Below are 14,810 nucleotides of genomic sequence, written 5' to 3'. Positions count from 1 at the left end.
CTGCAAGTAAACCAGCTGGACCAAGAAACAGGTTCTGGAGCACACCAGGTGTCCTCTGAGAGGATATGATTGCCTGTGAAAGGGACTCAGGTGCCAGAAATCCTGCTTCCCTGGGGTGCTCCCTTGTTGGAGCAGGTTCAGCAGTTCTGCTCTCCCTTCAGAGCTTTGTGTGGCCTCCTGCCTGTGTGAAACTAGTACATCTGCACCTGCAGGAGTCCCTTTAGATTTAACATGGCAGTCAGACTTGACGCTGTGACCAGGGTGTTCCCCCAGCACCCCGACCTTTGTGTGTGGAGAGCGGGACTGAGGGATGATGGGCACGGGCCTGCATCTGACTGCCTTTTCGGTGCCTTCCTCAGCAACCCAAGGAGATCTGTGGCCTGGTTGGGTTCTGTGAGCAAGCGAAGGAGATGCCCATGCAGACTCTGATCCCTGCCAAAGTGGTCTCCGAGAACGTCATCCCTGCTTTGGAACTGGTGGAGCCCATTAAGGTACCTGGTGTCATCGTGTCGTGCTGGCCAGAGTTGTGTGATGCCCAGGCCACTGCATGTTACATCATGCTGTATGAGGCACATGCCTTCTTGGTTCCTTGCCTCCGAAAGGTGTTTGAGTTTGGGACCATTCATTAGTTTATGGTGTCCCCTAAACTAGTGTGGCATCTCTCACCCAGTCTCACCCAGTATACTGATTTCCTTGAACCCGAGTGCTCCACGGAATCGGCCTCCATCTGTGGCCTGTCTGTAACCTCCTGATGTTTCTGCCCCTCTGCCCTGCCCGCTGTCATGCAAACCTCCTATTCCAGAACACCCTGGGGCTTGCACGGAAGCCTCTTGGCATGCTGCCTTGCATGCGTGGGTGTGTTTTGTTTTCCTAGCACCCTTCACTTGGTAAAGATCCACTGTATTCCAAAATCAGTTTACATTTAGCACTTTCATGGGTCTTCTAGCAGTGTGTTAGAGATTGAGTCCTGAAACCGTTCACTAGTCAACAAGACCGACCTCATGTTCGTGCGGCTCACAGTTCAGTTCTTAGGAGGGCCCAGGCCATGTCACATTTAATCACATGGCACACGGATGCATTTCTTGTTTCAGAACTTGTGTGTCACTTGACCTTTAGCTTTCTCCTCCCTCTGCTGTCCTCCCTTAACATATGCAGCATGTGGACACAGGGTTAGGAAGTCAGATGGAGCTGGGGAAGCACTTGTGCCTGCCCTGTCTTGCTGACTGAATTAATAGCCAGGGAAAATGAGGGGTCATTACAACTTATATTCTAGCCGCATGTGACTACTTATATTTAAATAAAATTACTCAAAACTTTAAAAAATCCAGTTCCTTGGTTACCCTCACTGCATTTCAAGTGCTTAATAGACACATGGGGCCCAGCTGCTCTGCTGGACAGCAGAGGTGAAGAATATTTCTACTGTCACAGAAAGTTCTGGTTTAGCAGTGTTCCTTTATTAAAGGCAGGCTCTAGGAAAGCAAGCTCAGGTACTCATGAGACTTGAAACTCTAGAGCAGACCTGAAATGTGTTTAAAGCTCTGTCTTCTAAACAGTGAGCAGGTAGTAAGTCCACACTCTATCCTGTCCCCCCCACCCCCCCGCCTTCTCCCTTCTCCAGATTACTCCAGAGCGCTGAAATGATTGTGACCAAATGTGTCACATGGACAGATCTTTAGGGTAGGGGGTGGTTTCCCTGCCTCTGTTTCCTGACCTGTGAATTCCTGTTTTTTTTGTGTGTGTGTGTGTGTGTGTGTGTGGTGGGGGTTGGGGGTATGTGGTAGGTGGTAGTATCAGAGAGGGCCGGGCAAAAGGATGGGTCTCCCACCATACAAAACCAGCAGGGATGGGAACTTGGATGCTGGGAGAAGCCACCTTTTGTGTGACATTCTCCGGTCCCTGGCCACAGGGTATCCCTTCCCTTTAGAGCAGCAGGACACAGGGGTGAGGTGAGGGACTCAGCATTGAAGTGCTCTCCTGCCCGTTCCACAGAAGGACAAGATCGAGGAGAAGACGGATGTTTACTGCGAGATGTGCGAGTACGTGGTGAAGGAGGTGGTCAAGCTCATTGACAACAACAGAACTGAGGTATGTGCATTTCCAGAATGCTGCCGTGCTCCCTTTCCCTGGTGGCAGAACTAGCAGAGGAGGTGGGCTTGGCCCTTGCCTTCATGGGACATCGGCCCTGGGAACCCGTACACCTGCTGCCCACTGGCGGGTCCCTCTGGGCTGGGGTCAGGCTGCTTCCTAGGTCAGGCCTTTCTGGGGAGGAAGTAGCACCTTGGTGTTGGCTGGTTTCCTGGTCACGTTCGTATTTTGAGAATCATTCCCAGCATCGTCCAGTCTCCCATCTTCTCATATGATCGTTTGTGTTCCAGGAAGAAATACTTAACACTTTGGACAAAGTGTGCTTGAAGTTGCCCTCGTCCTTATCCAAGGAGTGCCAGGAGGTGGTGGACACTTATGGCTCCTCCATCCTGTCGATCCTCCTGCAGGAGGCGAGCCCTGAGTTGGTGTGCCGCATGCTCCATCTGTGCTCCTCTCAGGGGCTGCCTGTGCTGCCTGGTGAGCAGGGTATGTGTGTGCTGGGTGGGCCCCCTCGGCTTGGAAGGGCCCTGCCAGTCCTGAGTCTGTGCTCCTGTGTGCAGTACGTGTGATTAAGCCAAAGGACGGTGGCTTTTGTGAGGTATGCAAGAAGCTGGTGAGCTATTTGGACCACAACCTGGAGAAAAACAGCACGAAGCAGGAGATCCTGGCTGCCCTTGAGAAAGGCTGCAGCTTCCTGCCTGACCCATACCAGAAGCAGGTATGCCCTAGGCTGCTTTGGGCCAGAATGTCAGAACCTGCCTGGGGAGCGCAAAAGCTAGGGTAGCTCATGGACTGCCTGCATGCCTGATTGAGGTTTCCAGGGAAAATTAGCCATTTCTTACGGGAGTCTATTGGCTCAAGGGAAGCCTCTGGGGGAAAATAACAGGAGCAGGTGAGATGGGGCACCTGGGAAGGGGGGCCTGGGCTGGCAGTGGCCGGAATTCTTATGGAAGAGCATGCGTCCCCCCCTCCCCCTTTTATGCTCCCACTCTGCATGGGCACACCTAGACCTGGACCCGTACCCTTGTTTACCTAACAGTGTGATCAGTTTGTGACTGAGTACGAGCCCGTGCTGATAGAAATCCTGGTGGAGGTGATGGACCCTTCCTTCGTGTGCTTGGTAAGCTCCTCTGGGTGGTGCTTAGCCTGGGCAGTTCTGCACCGAGGGGTCCTCTGAGGTTCTGGCAGTCTCTGGGGGAAGGGCTGTGGGAGGCCAGGGCTTCTAGGCCCTCAGCACTTGGCTCAGCAGCACTGCATTTTTGGAAGTGGCATGTCAGAGCTGTAGTTCTAGTTGCTTCTAGAAGCTGATAGTTTCTGGTTTTGGGGATTAGTAGGGTGCATCTAATTCTTTGCCCCCTTTTCACCATATAGAAAATTGGAGCCTGCCCTGCTGCCCGTAAGCCCCTTCTGGGAACCGAGAAGTGCGTGTGGGGCCCCAGCTACTGGTGCCAGAACATGGAGGCAGCAACCCAGTGCAATGTGAGTAGCTCGGCGACCGCTGCACAGGCCTGCCTTGCCAGTCGGGCAGCTCCCGGGACAATCCTGCGTGAGGAGGAGCCTCCGTAGTCAGTGCTCTGTACCCTGTCTCTGTGTCCAGGAAAACACGGAGGCCCCGGAGAAGCAATTAGGCTTATTCGCGGCCGCACAGCAAAGGCAAGAGGACTAACTGCATTCTTGCCTGTGAGAAGCGAAGGGTGTGGGTATTTGTTAGTAGGTTTTGCTTCTGCCTTCTTGTTTTTTTTTTTTTTGTTTCTTTGTTTTTTTGCCTTTGGTTCCCTTGTCACAGGGTCAGGATCAGATCCACATGAGGCTGCTCTAGAGGTGGCACAAGTCCTCCCCCTTGGGTCAGTCTCGCTGGAGCCTGGCCTGAATCTTCACCCAGGGCCGACCTGCTGTTCCTGAGTGGCCCTGAGGTGATGGCTGCCCAGCAGCTCCAGGGTGCTGTGGCGCTGTCCTCACTGGGCAGCCACCAGTGGTGGCGACATATTGCTTGGGTGGGACGTGTGGACCAGTTACTTAATGTTTTTATGCAACTTTTTCTTCCTCAAGCGGGTTCCTCGTGGCCAGCAGGGCATGACTATGGGTCTGGTTGCATCAGTTTGGGCCCCTGCGGGGAAGGGTGGGTAGTGATGCTCACCCTGGCCTGGTCCGGCTCCTTGCTGTGCCAGGCCCGAGCCCACAGCACAGTCAGTGGAGGAGCAGGTGCCTGCCGCTGCCCTGGTAAATGGGCCTGTGGGGTCATTGTTTTCAAGGCCTGAGCTGCTGTGCACCCTGTTGGGTGAGGGTGAGGGCTTCTGCCTTGGGACTTCTGCGCAGTGCCAAGACTCAGCATGTAACCAGATGGAGGGGGCCTGGACCCTACCTGCGTGGGTGCTCACCTCTAAAGCACTCGGTGCTCTGCAGCTGCAACTCTGGACTCTTGCCATAGGAGTCCCTGACATTCGGGTGGCCACATGCTCCCCAGGTCTGCGTGGGGTGCTGTCCAGCCAACCTCGGACAGGATAATGGGTCCCATTTTTGGGTGATGTCTGCTGCACTGATGGGCCAGGAGTGGAGTTTGTCACACAAAGGCTAAAACCCAGCTTCCTCTCTCCCGTCAGGCTGTCGAGCATTGCAAACGTCACGTGTGGAACTAGGAGGGACGTTCCATCTTGGAGAAACTGCGGCATCTTTTCCTACTTGTGTGTCTGGGGCAGTGAACACACCGATCTCTTGACTCGGTTATAAAAATAGGACCCCCTTCTCCCCTTCCTCCCTCCCTCCCTCTCCTGTCTCTCGATTGTAGCATCGCTGTCTGTGTGGGAGGCACCTGGCCTGCAGCTGCCACCACTGCTTCACTGTCCCTTTCCTTTGCCTAGACAGGTGAGGAGGACTGTGCACTTGGAGGGCTTTCAGCCTGCCCTTGCGCGGTGGCTACCTGGAGGCGGCGGCAATGGAGGTGGTGGGGGCCTTGGGTGCTTGTGTGAGCCAGAGCTGCTTGACAGAAGGCTCTCCATCCTCCTTGGCTGGGGCCTTGTTCTGAGCCCTCCACCTACCCCTAAGCATGGACCTCCCCTCTTCCTGGGCTGCTATACAGAGAAGCAAAACAAAGGCAGTTTTATAAGAAAGGCTCAGAATAATTAGACTTCTTAAAAACCACATAGTTCTCACTGGAGGGGAAATTCAGGAAGCGGCTGCTCAGGAGGCCTGGGTGGGTCTCGGGTTTGCTGTCCCCGGGTCAACCTCTGATTCAGCTTTGCGGTGTCTTTCCTGGTGATGCCTTGTTCCGAAGTTCTGTGGGTTTGGGTGGGAGGGGAAGAACCTTCCTGAATGTAATCTGCTAGCTCTGTGTGGAGGTCCTGTGGGCTTGGCTCGTGTGTGTGTGTGTGGGTGTGGGTGTGGTGACTGCCTCTTGCTTGCTCTTGTGTCCGCCCGACTGCTGAAGCCTTGCCTTGTGCATCTGTAGTGCTGCCCGGAGCCCACCTTTGCTCTGGGCGTCCCGGCCCCTTCCCCTGCGACACCCATTTCGTTTGACCTTTAGGTAAATGTGGATGACAAGCTCCTAAGCCTCTGGCTGTCAGGTGCAGGGTGTGCTAGGCGTGCTCTCCAGGGGCCCTGGCTGCCGCCCTGCCTCTCTCACTTGGCCACCTCTTCTGTTCACTTTAAGTTGCCAGGAGACAGTAAGACATGCAGTTACTATTAAATAGACTTAATGACTTTTTGGTTTGTTTTGCACTAAAGTTCCTGTGATTTAACAATAAATAAAATCTGTTAACCAGACCTGAGCCTGAGTGGTTCTGTAACACCTCAGCCAGTGAGTTTGGTTTCTGAATAGCTCCAGGGCCACAGACCTGTGGGTGTCCTCTGGCCCTCTTGGCCACAGAAAGAAGGCGCAGTGGGTCAAGGGAACACCTGAAGGTCAGGCACACATCTGCCCTGCCCGGCCCTCTCCCCCTTGCCCAGCCCCGAGGGTAGTTTACTAGAGGCACAGCAACTTGCTGTTCTTGTGAGTTGCCTTTCTTATTTAAAATGCAGACCATTCCAGAAACGTTCAGGGAGTACCAGTTAAACAAAATCAAGGGGGAAATGTTGAGGGAATAACTTAATTTAAAAAAGGAATACACACAAACACTCTACATTCAGAACCCAGGGGAACACCAGTCATTTCTCTTTATGAGCCGGGCACAGTTGGGAAGCCGGTGGAATGTAGGGAACGGTTCGCTCACATTGAGCATGTCCACGTGGGGAGGCAGGGATCACTGTCCAGCAGGCGATGTGCTGGAAATGCACTGGGACTGGAACCAAAGTCAGGGAGTTGAGGCCAGGTGGGATATGCCAGCTCTGGGCCTCCCTTCCCTGGTGCTGGGCGCGGGTGAAGGGGGACGGGCACGATGTGGGGTGGGGAAGAGGGCCTGCTCGGCCTCTTGGGGCTCGGCCTTGGCTGAGTTCGTCCTGACTCTTGGGGCCCCCAGTGACCCTCCTTACCTTGTCCTTAGATGCTTATTATTTGTGTCTGGTTTTTCTTAAAAAAATAACAAATTTTATGAAGGTAGAGGTCAGGTGCTGAATGGGCATCTGGCGGAAGTGGACTCTGAGCAGCCGGTGCAGGCTGCCACCAGGCCCGCCCGAGGTCGTAGGCCCAGAGCCGGCCTGGGGAGGGGCCCGCACTGTGGTCCTGCTCTGCCCTGCCCTGGGAGGGATGGGGGACAGGTGCTGCACACACCGCCGAGGCCCCCCATCTGGTCATAGCTCTGTGATCTCCAGGGGGCTCTCCAGGATCACATCACGAAGCTTGTGCAGGGGCGTGGATTTGGCCGACTCTGTGCGGGCGTTGCGCTCAAAGGCACTGGCTTCAGCGGTGGTCAGTGTCTCCAGCGAGCGACCCAGGCCCTTCTGGTCATCCTCGGGCAGGCTGTTAAGGTCAGTGGCCAGCAGTGTGCCCGTGCTGCCGTGCACCATGTGGATTCCGTCGGGCCCCTTGAGCTCTGTCGGTGGCTTGTGGCGGAAGCGTAGGCTGCCCTGGCCGGGGCTGCGCTCCCCTGGCTCCTCGTCCAGCTCAGTCTGGATCAGCTGCAAGAGGCCACGATCCCCCAATGGCTCTGGGACCCACCTGTGGGCTCAAGGCCATGCCCGAGGGCTGAGCAGCTGGCTGGCCCAGAGCCGCACCTGCTGTGTCCCCCTTTTCCTCCCTACTGCACACAGGTAACTGCAGGGGTCTCTGGGCTCATGCTGCAGTAGGCCGTCCAGCTGACCGTGTTTTCTCACACTGGGTACAAAGGGGAACCACGGGCACTTAGGGTGCTATAGTTGTGTTCTTAGAAGGTGGGCCTCCCATGAGAATCCTCTATTTTGTGTATTTGATGAGCTCTAAAGATCCCATGAGGCAGTTTTAGTATCTGGATGTGTTACTACCAGTCTGTCTTCAAGCAGGATCAAGTCTGGCCAGGTAGGTCCACAGGTGAAGTTGGAGGGGATGGGATATAGTGGGACTCAGCATGTGGCACTTCTGTGTGGAACTGTTAGCTTTAGCCTGTTCCATTTGGGAATGGTTGGTCTTACTGGAAATCTGGGTTTTTAAACATAAGTCTGAGTTTTTTAAAGTGTTGACATCACTGCAGGCAAACAAATCTACGTGGACCCATTTGACCCTGACTGATCAGTTTCCTATAGGACATCCCTCCTTCAAGGCACCTTTTTGGGCTCCTCAAGTGTGAGACACACTCCTCAGCCCCCTGCAGAGCCCAGAAAGTAGACTGGGCCTGGGGCTGCTGCCTGACTTCCTGGACCCCACCCATTGCTGTCTTTGGCCCTGGCTGCTAATCTCCAGAGACTCTGAGAAAGAGAAGGGTGGCTGGGGAGAGAGAGGGAGGGTTGGAGGGAGACAGGGAGGGAGGGAAGCAGGGAAGGAGTGAGCATCCCCAGTGCTGGGGCACAGCACACAGCTCCGGGCCCGCCCGGCTACCTCAGAGATGGAGGAGTGGCAGGAGGAGGCTTTTTGCACCATCCGCTGTGCAAAGAGCTTTTTGAGCCGCAGGTAATCCTCCAGGACCACCTTGAGCAGCGAGCCCTGGGAGAGGGAAAGGGTTAACCCCCACCAAGGCCCTCCCCTGCCTGCCACACCCCTCACTCCCATAACTGTTGGAGGCGATGGAAGGTGCTAATAGTCTAGGATGCACAGGCACCCGATCCAGGGGTAGAGAGAGGGCTGGGAGCAGAGCCTGGTGACCGTGACCGGCCAGGACCCACATGGGCTCTGGGCCACTGCAGGCTGAAGCAGCGCCCTATCAGCCCGGTGCCCGGGCCCCTCTTTCTGCCTTGTCGCTCTTGCCCAGTGGAGAGCAGATCTAGCTGAGCCTAGAGGCGGAGAAAGCTGTTTTCCAGGACCCTCCCCCATCCCTGTATCGTCTGGAGCCAGTCCAAGCTCAGAGGTCTGGGTGTAGGGCCCCGACGGGGTGTGGGTGCAGGAGCCGCAGGGAGGACTCACCTTGATGGGCCCCTCCCGAATGATCTGGCCCAGCTTGGCGATGTTGTCATACTCCTGGATGGCTGCCCGCAGGTACCGGTCGTCATCAGGCTTGACTGCTGCCGGTTCACGCCCAAAAGTTCCCTGGGGAGAGGGAACATTGGCTGGAGCAGAGGTAGACTGCGTGCGTGCATGCACAGGTACGCACACGGGGCGGTGGGTACAACCCCCACCCTAACAGCGCAGCCCCTTGGCGAGCCGTGAAGACCTGCTTTACCTCCGTCCTGTCCCTCACGACTGCACCCCCTCCCCCCAGTCACCCGCCCCTAGCTCTGGCCCCAGCTCACGTGGGTGCGGGTGGGGCTGTTCCACAGGTCTGCGATCTCACTCAGGTTCTCCGGCAGGTCATCCTCATGCTCCGCCTGGGCAGCCAGCTCCAGGTTCCGGCAGAAAGGATCCAGCCACACGGGGTTGGCTCTGCGCGGGGAGAGGGGCGCGGCGAGTGGAGCGAGGAGGGGCAGCCCGAGTGGAGAGATGCCCTTGTAGCTTCACCACCACTAACCCCCATCCTTTTCCCTGGCCGGCACGGGCCTGGGGGTTCAGGGCCATGAGAAGTAGGCCCTTGCCTGTGGCCCTTGTGGGTGCACCCTCCCCGCACTAGGATCCTGAAAGAACCAGGCCAGCGTGTGGGTCTGGATTGGCTTTGCTGCAGAGGCCTCACTCCGCCTCTGGTGTCCAAAGTCTGTGTCCCCTGGAACTGGGGGCCCACTTAGGGTGTGGATCACAGCTCAGCCAATAGTTTCCGAGTGTAGAGAAGGGTGCCTGGCCCACTAGGGGGCACCCACACCCCAGGTTTTAGCTAGTCTGGTCCCTCAGAGCTTGAGGGGTGGTAGAGAATCCACTCAGACTTTGGGCAGGCCTCCCCAAAGCGCACCCTGAGGGCTCAGGGACCCCACTCACCCGTCGAAGGAATACTTGTTGGTATTGGGCATGTCCATGATGTCAATAAAACCACGATTCCCTGTAGGGAGAAGTGCTGGGGCATGGAGGGGAGAGATGCACCCTGCTGGGCCGGGGGAGCCCCAGCCAGCCTCATGAGGCCTAGGCAAGCCCTCTAGGCCCCTAGGGCCCCTTCTGCCCTCTCATCCACCCCCCACCCCCCAGCCCCATCACAGCCCTTGCTCACCTGCCGAGCCAGCCACAATGGCTTTGAGCTTCCTCTTGTGTCTGGAGAGAGGCAGAGAGAGGGGCTGGTGAAGGGGGCTGGACTGGGCTGGCACCTCAGGGCGCTGCCTGCCCCTGTGACTGTCCCAGGAGCAGGGCTGGGCAGCCGGGCCCAGGGCGGGGAGGTAGGGGTCACTCACACGGTCCTGTAGTACCAGTTCATGAGGATGAAGAGCATGGCAGCCAGGAAGAGAAGGATGGCCAGGACGATGATCGCCATCTGGGGGAGCGGGCCGGGCATGAGTGGGCGGGAGCGCGCGCGGGGGTGGGGTGGGGGGTGGGGCTGGGGGCCACCAGGACTACCTGCAGGGCAGACATGTCGTCGGGCAGCCTCACGGAGATGGCGGGCTGCACATCCAGGACGTTGTAGTTCCGGAAGAGATTCCGAAGCTGCTCCTTGTTCTCGTCGATCATCTGGATCACCCTGGGCGAGGGGCAGGGGCCTCAGCTCCCCAGTCAGCCGTTCCTCAGGAGCTGGTCCCACTCAGGAAGGGCTGCTGCCCCCCACCCCCACCCCCACCTTCACCCCCACCAGGCCTTGCAAGATCCGATCCCGCCCAGCGAGGACAGCTTTCTATCTTACGGGGTTCACCACGCCTACACGGGATCCTGCTTGCTCCTCGCGATCCGTGGAATGCTCCCGTCTCACAGATGGGGAGAGTAAGGCGCAGGGGGGTGACGACACCCCCAAACGATTCCCCACTAGCCCTGCCCACTGCTGGGGGAGAGTCCCCCCACAGCTGGCCTGATGGTGTTAGCTGCCTCCTTTGCTGGGTCCCCTCCCCAACTCCAGGGCAGGAGGGGGGACTGACTGATGGTCTGAGCACGGACCCCCACCCACCGGTCCACGTCCAGGATGCGGTTGGTATCGCGATTCACCACATGGATGAGCAGCTCTGTCTGTGCGAAGTTCACCCGACCCTTCTTGTCCACATGGAACTAGGCGAGAAGGGGCATTATGGGGTGTGGCAGGAGCAAGGGGTGGGATGGGAGCCCCCCGGCCCGCCCTGCCAACAGACCTATCGCTGCTGAGTGCCGAGGACCAAGCATGATGCCAGTCACATCACCGCACCGGCCCCATTTACAGGGGAGGATGCGGAGGGCCGGAGTCATGGAAGGACTTTCCCAAGGTCATGGTGCTAGGGGACGACCCCCTTTCATACCCCTGATCTCTCCACGGTGCCCTGACCCTGTGGCCTGGCCCTCCTCCCCTCAGAGCCCCTAGACCCAGGGCGGTTCCGTGGGGCACCTGCACATCATCAGTGTTGACGATGGCACCAGTGATGTTGGACAGCAGGCGGATGAACTCCTCCTCAAAGCCACGCACGCGGTCGGGGATCTCATTAATGACGATCTTGACACGCTGGTCATCCCTCAGGATGTAGATGCCAATGATGGCCGTGTCATTATGGCCTGCCAGGTCCCGGGCCACGATGTCCACCACAAAGTAGCCAGGGCTGTAGGCCATGAAGAGGTCGAAGGTGCGCAGGATGCCATCCACACTCCCTGCAGGAAGAGCCCGCGGGCAGGGTGCAGCTCAGGGGCCACCCAGTGCCCCTGAATTCCCTGGGAAGGGCCGAGGGCCAGGGGCATGTGGACACACCAAGGGGACGCGGCATCAGGCCCAGGAGAGAGCAAAGACAACAGAGGAGTAGGGGACAAATGAGCATGAGTGTTCATCTGAAGGAGCAGTGGTGCTGGCCTCTGCCCGGCTGCTTAGTATCCTGAGAGAATGCAGCCAGTGCGGCCAGAACTTGTACTTCTGGAGATTTCTAAGTTTTTACTTAAACTTGCAAGTTGAAACACAGCTCTGGGCTGCACTGACCTAAGGATGGTAAGTTTGGGATTCTGCTGTCCCATGTTGGAGGACCACGGAACACGTCTGAGCCCCTCAGTCTCTGTCTGTCTCACACACACACTTCAGAATTCTACGGCCATACCAACGAGATGACCAGAGGTGGTGTCACAGTCTTCTCTTAGAAGACTCTAGACCTGGGTTTGAGATCTGCCAGTTTCTAGCTATGTGACCTTTAGCAAGCTACATAGCCTCTTTGTGCCTTAATTTACTCAACTAAGAGCAGTAGTAGATCAGGGGACATAGGGATGGGGTCTGGTTGTGACTGGAGGAGGTGGCATGGGAATTAGGCTTCAGAGGATGGTCAGGGGGAGCATATCTGAAGGCAGAGGGGAAGGTCAAGATGGTATTTCAGGAGGGGAAGATGAAGGGCCAAGGCCAGTGGAGGGTGGTATAGAAAAGGCTGGAGGAGTGGTGAGGCATTTGTCTTGGGTGGGCACAGGTAGTGGGGGGCTGTGGAAACGGGAAGAGGATCCAGGAGGAAGACTTGGTGAACCTTGAAAGCCCATCCAAGGGAGGAGTCTAGACTGACTCCCGTAGGCAAGAAGAGTGGGGAAGGGGTTGGGTCTGGAAGTAAGGTATTGGGACACTCACCAGGGCACCTTCTAGAACCTGACCTAAGAGGCTCAGCTATCCACACAGGCAAACACACAAGTCAACATTGTACCTTCAGGTACACGTGCTCTTTGGGTTCTGGCTCCCCAGTGCTTAGCCCAGTGCTTGGCCCGGGAGATGGGGAGGTGCACAAATGGGAAGAAAGGTGGACGTGTGGAAGGGAGGATGGGAAGGTGGATGGATGAGTGGGCAGATGGGCAGATGGGTGGATGGGTGGGCAGATGCACAGGGTGAGCAGACTGACACATGCGTGGATGGATGGATGGATGGATGGATGGATGGATGGATGGATGGATGAATAATGGATGGATGAGAAGATGGAGAGAAAAGAGAAGAAAGTTGGTGGGTAGAGAGAGGTGGGTCAGAAACTAGGAAGGTAGATGGAGCAAAGGATCAACTAGGGGCTGGCTGTATGACGGTTAGGTGGGTGGGGGAACAGAAGGATTCATAGTGGCTGGCTGGCCAGGCCCTCACCCCCTGCCCACACAGACCCATCTCTTCCACGGTCCATGCAGTGACCAAGATCCTGGGTGGAGGCTCCTACCCATGGTGAAGACCTGGCCCACGTCCTCAGAGTCATTGGCGAGGGCCCGGAAGTAGTGGATGGCCAGGATGCTGTAGAAGACCAGGCTGTTGTTGCCAATGTCTGCATCCAGGGCCAGCACCTGGATCAACTCTGAGCCCACCTTGGCATCGGTGGCCACTCCTGCAGAACGGGCAGGCGGATGTGAGTGGCAGCACAGGGGGCCGCCTGCACCCCGGACCCAGGCCCTGGCCCCAGCACCTGCAGTGTACTCGGCCTTGGTGAAGCGTGGGGGCTGGTCGTTGATGTCTTCCAGCACGACGCGCACCTCCTGCAGGGTGAGGTCAGCGACCAGGTCGAGGGCCGGGGAGGGCCCACGCGGGGGCGTCCAGCTGCGATTGCTCGAGGCCTTGACGATGAAGGAGAAGACGGCCTCCCGCTCCCGGTCCAGGTCCCGCAGCACCAGCAGCCGCCCGTCGGGCTGCAGATGGAAGTTCTTCTCTTCGTTGCCGGCTGCGGGTGGGACCAGGGCACGGGGTGAGAGGGCAGGGCTGGGATGGGGCGCACCGGGGTCATCTCCAGCCCTGGGGGCAGTGGGGCACTGGCCCTGGCAGGCCCACCTGCGATGAAGTAGTACACGATGGCGTTGGGGCCCTCGTCTGCGTCCACGGCGCCTGTCACGTTGCCCACGAGGGTGCCATGTGGTGAGTGCTCGGGCACGGTCAGCAACTGGTACTGGGGGCTGCCTTTCTGCGGGGGGGGGTCACAGGAGGCTAAGTGCCTTTTGTGGGTGCTGAGGGACCTTACTGCCTGGGCCCTGTGGGGTGAGCAGAACTGTAACATCCAGGGAGCATGGGCGGGCCCGGCCTGTTCTATGACGTATCCCGGCCCCCGAATGGCTGTCTGAACAAGGGGGCACACTCCTGTGCCCGTGCACGTGCACACACCCCCACACTCACGCAGTCTCCAGGGAGCCTCACGTCCCATGTGCACACAAGGGAACACCCCCACCAAATTGTAGAGTGAGTCTATGCGAGGGGCTCAGCCCCAGCTCAGTGAAGCGGGGCTGAATTTCAGGTTTCCTGTGTGCGGCTGGGAGGGTTACAGCCCACGAGGCAGGCCTGTTCTGCTTTTCTGACTGCCCCGCAGAACCTGGAAATAGTCACCGCTCAGTAAGTATTGGTTCTAGGGGGTGTATGCACAGTTTCCGTGTGTAGCACAGTGTGCACTGAGCGTGTGCAGGTGTGCCTGCAGGCAGGTGCGTCCCTGTATGGATGTGGCTGGTGGGAGGGTGCGGGGGGGATGGATGAGCTCACTGGAGGCCTCACAAAGAGGGGTTCGTTGTCATCAATGTCCTCCAGGGCCACTTGCAGAGGCTGCATGGTCTCGTATGGTACTGGCTGGCCCAGGTCGCTGGCCACCAGGATGAGCTGGGGGACAGAGGAACACAGTCAGAGGGGGCAGTTCCTGGGGGCCCGGGTCACCACCTTGGGAGGCGTTCTAGGTGGGAGGTGGAGGCCCTGTGCCCAGAGGAAAGCCCCGCCCCCGGGGCCGCCCCCTTACGCTGTACAGGGCCTGTTTCTCCCGGTCCAGGCGCTGAGCCGTCTGGATGAGGCCGCTGACGGGGTCGATGGTGAAGTACTCCCAGTCCCGGTTGCCCGCCGTCTTCAGGAAGCTGTAGCGCACGGCCCCGTTGAGGCCCTCGTCCTTGTCTGTGGCATAGACCTCGTAGACATTGGAGCGCAGTGGGATCTCCTGCGGGGGTGGGGGGGGCATCTGAGGGAACCCCAGCTCCCAGGCCCCGATGCAGCTCTTGCTCTTTCTCCTCACTGAGTGGAAAGTCCTTGCCACCACCTTCCAGCATCCTTAGGAAACGTCTGCCTGCTTAGCTGGACTTGCCTAGAGTCTTGAGCATCTACTAGAACATCCCTTTGGCCATCCCCACTCCCTGCCCAGAAACGGCTCGGCCTGGTCTCTGCCCTCCGTGCTTCAAGCTCTCTCAGGGTTACTGCCCTTCCAGGGGCTTCCCCATCCCTCGGATCCCTCTGGAAGGCAGGAGGGGAATC

At 57.8% G+C, this 14,810-nt stretch overlaps 2 protein-coding genes across 6 annotated transcripts in view; one reads left to right on the top strand and one right to left on the bottom strand.

The window, feature by feature from the left end:
- The window catches only part of LOC112651180 (prosaposin), a 33,119-nt gene extending 27,275 nt beyond the window's left edge, over window positions 1–5,844 (top strand). Inside the window, exons 8-14 of one of the 2 annotated variants that reach the window (XM_025434135.3) lie at window positions 360–491; window positions 1,990–2,085; window positions 2,376–2,562; window positions 2,646–2,803; window positions 3,125–3,205; window positions 3,457–3,564; window positions 4,686–5,844. In XM_025434135.3, the coding sequence (XP_025289920.1) occupies window positions 360–491; window positions 1,990–2,085; window positions 2,376–2,562; window positions 2,646–2,803; window positions 3,125–3,205; window positions 3,457–3,564; window positions 4,686–4,721 (798 nt within the window). In that variant the 3' untranslated portion in view covers window positions 4,722–5,844. Of the gene's footprint in view, window positions 1–359; window positions 492–1,989; window positions 2,086–2,375; window positions 2,572–2,645; window positions 2,804–3,124; window positions 3,206–3,456; window positions 3,565–4,685 lie in introns of both variants that reach the window. The other variant, XM_025434133.3, reaches the window with a different exon arrangement.
- Window positions 5,845–6,153: 309 nt separating this feature from the next.
- LOC112651178 (cadherin-23) overlaps window positions 6,154–14,810 on the bottom strand; it is a 77,228-nt gene continuing 68,571 nt past the window's right edge. Inside the window, exons 22-36 of one of the 4 annotated variants that reach the window (XM_035715258.2) lie at window positions 14,308–14,499; window positions 14,061–14,174; window positions 13,365–13,494; window positions 13,006–13,257; window positions 12,766–12,927; window positions 11,001–11,257; window positions 10,593–10,690; window positions 10,055–10,175; window positions 9,892–9,971; window positions 9,714–9,754; window positions 9,488–9,548; window positions 8,875–9,004; window positions 8,549–8,671; window positions 8,027–8,131; window positions 6,154–7,134 (exon numbers count right to left, since the gene is read on the bottom strand). In XM_035715258.2, the coding sequence (XP_035571151.2) occupies window positions 6,808–7,134; window positions 8,027–8,131; window positions 8,549–8,671; window positions 8,875–9,004; window positions 9,488–9,548; window positions 9,714–9,754; window positions 9,892–9,971; window positions 10,055–10,175; window positions 10,593–10,690; window positions 11,001–11,257; window positions 12,766–12,927; window positions 13,006–13,257; window positions 13,365–13,494; window positions 14,061–14,174; window positions 14,308–14,499 (2,193 nt within the window). In that variant the 3' untranslated portion in view covers window positions 6,154–6,807. The other 3 variants (XM_035715253.2, XM_035715254.2, XM_049109033.1) reach the window with 3 other exon arrangements.

This window comes from Canis lupus, chromosome 4 (genome assembly GCF_003254725.2).
Source record: "Canis lupus dingo isolate Sandy chromosome 4, ASM325472v2, whole genome shotgun sequence".
NCBI lineage: Eukaryota > Metazoa > Chordata > Mammalia > Carnivora > Canidae > Canis > Canis lupus.
Note: the sequence above shows the minus strand (reverse complement) of the source record. Positions and strands in the feature narration are given on the sequence as shown.